Source organism: Triticum dicoccoides, chromosome 7A, assembly GCF_002162155.2.
Source record: "Triticum dicoccoides isolate Atlit2015 ecotype Zavitan chromosome 7A, WEW_v2.0, whole genome shotgun sequence".
Lineage (NCBI taxonomy): Eukaryota > Viridiplantae > Streptophyta > Magnoliopsida > Poales > Poaceae > Triticum > Triticum dicoccoides.
The window spans coordinates 731814998-731818966 of NC_041392.1; the positions used below are offsets into that span (position 1 = coordinate 731814998).

The 3969-nt window shown below is 47.9% G+C and overlaps 1 protein-coding gene across 1 annotated transcript; it reads left to right on the forward strand.

Moving 5' to 3' along the window:
* Positions 1-1635: 1635 nt before the first annotated feature.
* On the forward strand, positions 1636-2889 carry LOC119327357 (NAC domain-containing protein 22-like). The gene has a single exon (XM_037600478.1). It carries the CDS (start codon positions 1741-1743, stop codon positions 2629-2631), a length of 891 nt encoding a protein of 296 aa, XP_037456375.1. The 5' UTR covers positions 1636-1740; the 3' UTR covers positions 2632-2889.
* The last annotated feature ends 1080 nt before the right edge of the window (positions 2890-3969 follow it).

A 3969-nucleotide genomic window follows, 5' to 3' on the forward strand; every position in this document is an offset into this window, starting at 1 on the left:
GTATAGGATATGGCAAGATCTAACGTTTGTCCTTCTTTCTTCTCCCTTTAGCTTTCTCCGTCTTTCAGTCGTTTCTTCTCCTACAAAATTGATTTATCTAAATTGTAAATTCAGTCAAATTACATATACCAGTTGTGCTTTTAAATAGTTTTCCTGAGATTAGCACTGGCCTAGTTCAAGATAAAACAGGTCAAAGATTTGTGTTCAACAGCTTATTTATCTTTGCTTAGCCGCATCCTTTTCATAAAAGAAGTATGGCTGCGAAAGGATTGACCTACGGTCAAGAGTGGCTTCTCAGAATATACTACTCCTATATAAGTATTTTGCAAGTGGCCCCTCATGCCTCTTGAGAGGGGTTAGCTGCGCTAAATCTTCTAATTATCCAATCACAAACTCACCTGATTTTTATTTGGAATGGTGACTCTACGGAGGAAAATAGACAAAAAGAACTGGTTAAAAGAACAGGACTACCCCCTTCTTTTTTGGCATAATGCCATAATCCACCTGAAAGGCTAGCATAGAGGGCATCAACAGGGGAGCACTACGCAAAACACAACCTATACCTTCTACTTAGTTTCCTTTCTATTTATCCTTTTAATCATCACCATTAAGCAAACTGAGATGCCTAGGTTCCTTTTGGTGGAATGTGCATACCTGGGTTTAGGTCCTGGACTTGACACGAGTGGTCGCATTTTCCTAAATTTATTCCAGGCTTTTTGACGACATTTGTGGCGGGCCTGCTAGCTCAGTCTCTAGGTGCTCACATGAGAGAGTGTACATGCGTGTGTTTATTGGGTGACTGTGCGTGCGTGTATGTGGATTTATACGTTTGTGGTGTGTTTCTCAAAATGAAAATCCTCACCATCAAGGGTGAATGTGAATAAAATAAGAATATTGGAGGATTACATTCTTTAGATCTATTTCTATACATAGACCTTGTTTGATTTGTACTAGGATAAAAAAACAAATTCAATTCCTATGATCTACTTTGCATGGAATGAAAATTGACATTGAGCCCAATCTTTGCTATATTTCTATGACAACTTGCCATGCATTAGCCTTTTTGTGGTCAGTTTTTCTTATGAAGCTAAAATGTTGCGCAATGTTCGAAAATAATAATACCGCAAATTTCTGATTCAGAGTCAAAATTTACTCTGCTGATTACTCTCTAGTGGTTGACCAATCATGATTCTCCCACTAACTTGGATTGGCCAAGGGGAAACTTCATGATGTAGTACAACTTAGTGGATTTTAACAGGGAACCACTACACACGAACATAACTTCCTACCAATTTCCTTTCTTAATTAATCCCTTTTGTAAAGCCTTATACATCATCAACTTGAGATGCGGACCATTGATTCCTAGCTTTTCACCACTAAACAAATCACTATTACCCAAGTTGGCAGTTAACTAATCACATACAGAGAGATCACACTCACACCTTGTAGCTATCCGAAATTTAATCCCCAGTCAATTAATCAACACAAATTACTTACCAATTAAGAATTCCAAGTCCACACACACACTCACACTCACTCACTGTCTGCAGTTTGGCCAGTAAAAAGTCGTGCGAAGACTTGGAATTTGGACAGATGGAGACCCCGTTTCCCTCTTGAGCTTCGCCGCCGGCCTATATATGCGGCAAGCATCCTCTGCTCTCCCAACACATTCATCCAACAACCAACACCACTGCTTACCAGTCTGGAATCTACTCAAGCTAGCTAGCTGATCTGATCGAGATGGAGCGGCGAGGAGCAGCGGCGGCGCCGTCGCTGGAGCTGCCGGGGTTCCGCTTCCACCCCACGGAGGAGGAGCTGCTGGAGTTCTACCTCAAGCACCACGTCACTCGAAACAACAAGCAGCAGCAGCTCAGGGCGCCGTTCGACATCATCCCCACGGTGCACCTGTACCGGCACGACCCCTGGGACCTCCCGGGCCTGGCCGCCATCGCCAGCGAGCGCGAGTGGTACTTCTTCGTGCCCCGCGACGGCGCCCGGAAGCACGCGTCCGGCGTTGCCGGGGGCGGGCGCCCGAGCCGCACCACGGAGCGCGGGTTCTGGAAGGCCACGGGGTCCGACCGCGCCGTGCGCTGCGCCGCCGATCCCAAGCGCCTCGTCGGGCTCAAGAAGACGCTCGTCTACTACCAGGGCCGCGCGCCCCGGGGCACCAAGACAGACTGGGTCATGAACGAGTACCGCCTGCCCGACCTCGCCGGAGCCGGCGCCGGCGAGCAGCAGGACGTGGTGCTCTGCAAGGTGTACCGCAAGGCCGTGTCGCTCAAGGAGCTGGAGCAGCGGGTCGCCATGGAGGAGCTCGCGCGCACGCGCTCCTCCCCGCCCACCACCACGGCCTCCCACTGCAGCGCCGGCTCGCCCGACGTCTCCTCCGCGTCGGAGGTCGCCAACGAGGCCGTCAACGCCGTCGTGCAGCACCATGGCCACCACGGGGTGAAGAAGGAGGAGGCCGTGGCGGTGGCGAGGCCGCCGGCGATGCGGCTGCCGCAGCTGGAGACGGCCAAGGGCGGCGCTGGGCTGGAGTGGATGCAGGACCCGTTCCTGACGCAGCTGAGGAGCCCCTGGATGGAGGGCCTCTGCTTGTCTCCCTACTACGCCAGCGTCCTCAACTTCTAGCTACAACCAAAAATTATTACTCGTACTACTAATCACTAGTCCATTAATCCATGGAGCCATCTCAAAATTCAGAGGTAAAATACATCAGCCAGCAGATTATGTAGCGGTCACTGAATCTGGCAACAGAAATGGAGTCTACTGGTTGGCATATGAAACTCAATAGTATATGACACAACTAGACAAAAGGAATGGTGAAATTTTACCATGTATAGCACAGATAGAGGAGCCAAATTTTCACTACTCTATTAATTACTACGTAGTTCAATGGAGTTTGTCCAGAATTCATAGATTCGATGGATGCACGATCGGTGCAAGGTGTGTTTACATATCCGATCAAGTACATGACTACACACCAAATTCACACCAAATTCACACCAAATTCACACCAAATTCATAGATTCGATGGATGCATAATGGATTGGGCATTCACACCAAATTCCATAACCCGAGCTTTTTCTGACGGGGTTTATTGGTGGGCGCATGAAACTCACTGTGATATGTGAGTCGGAGAAAGAGGAAATTGATGAGTTAGAAAAACATGTAACTCGTTTTATTTTCAATACAACGGGTTGATCAGTATTTATGTTTGGCCCTCTTTGGTTTTGTACTTTTTAACGGTAAATGGTTATCTTTTTTGAAAAATGAAATGATGATCTTGAGCTGCCTCCCTTTTCAATACAACGAGGGATGGCTGTCTCTAGTTGCCTAAGAGCATCTCCAACAGCCGCGCTTCGCGCCGCGCGCTAAAAATTAGTTTGCCGTGCGCCGTTTGTCTGGTTTTGCGTGGCCACCAGTGCTGGCTCCAACAGCCGCGCTAAAATGCAGGGCGCACGCGTCGCTTCAGCAGCTTGCAAAAAATGCAGCGCGCGCGACTCGCCGGGGCATTGCATATATGGCATTTGAACACAAAATAAATTTGAAACATTCAAAATGCAATGAACATGACATATAAAATTTCACACAAACAAGTTGATGAATAAAAGTTCATACCACGAATTTAAAATCATGCCCACAAGTTCATCCAACCAAGTTTAAAATGCAAACCAAGTTCAAGACACAAATGAAAGACACATCAATCCTCGTCCTCATCTTCGTCCTCATCTTCGGAAGACGATTCTTCTGCCTCCGAAGATGAATCTTTCTCTCTCTCCTCATCGCGCACCGCATCACGTGAAGCTCCGACGGTGTTGACAAGATCTTCAACGGTATCTTCATGGGAATGTGTGTGAGGAGGCACATCAAAAGACATTCCGCCCATGACGGCCGGAGGTGCACCCATGCCTCCCATGAGAGAAGCAAAACTCATGCCTCCCATGGCGGCCATAGCGTGTGTGTGTG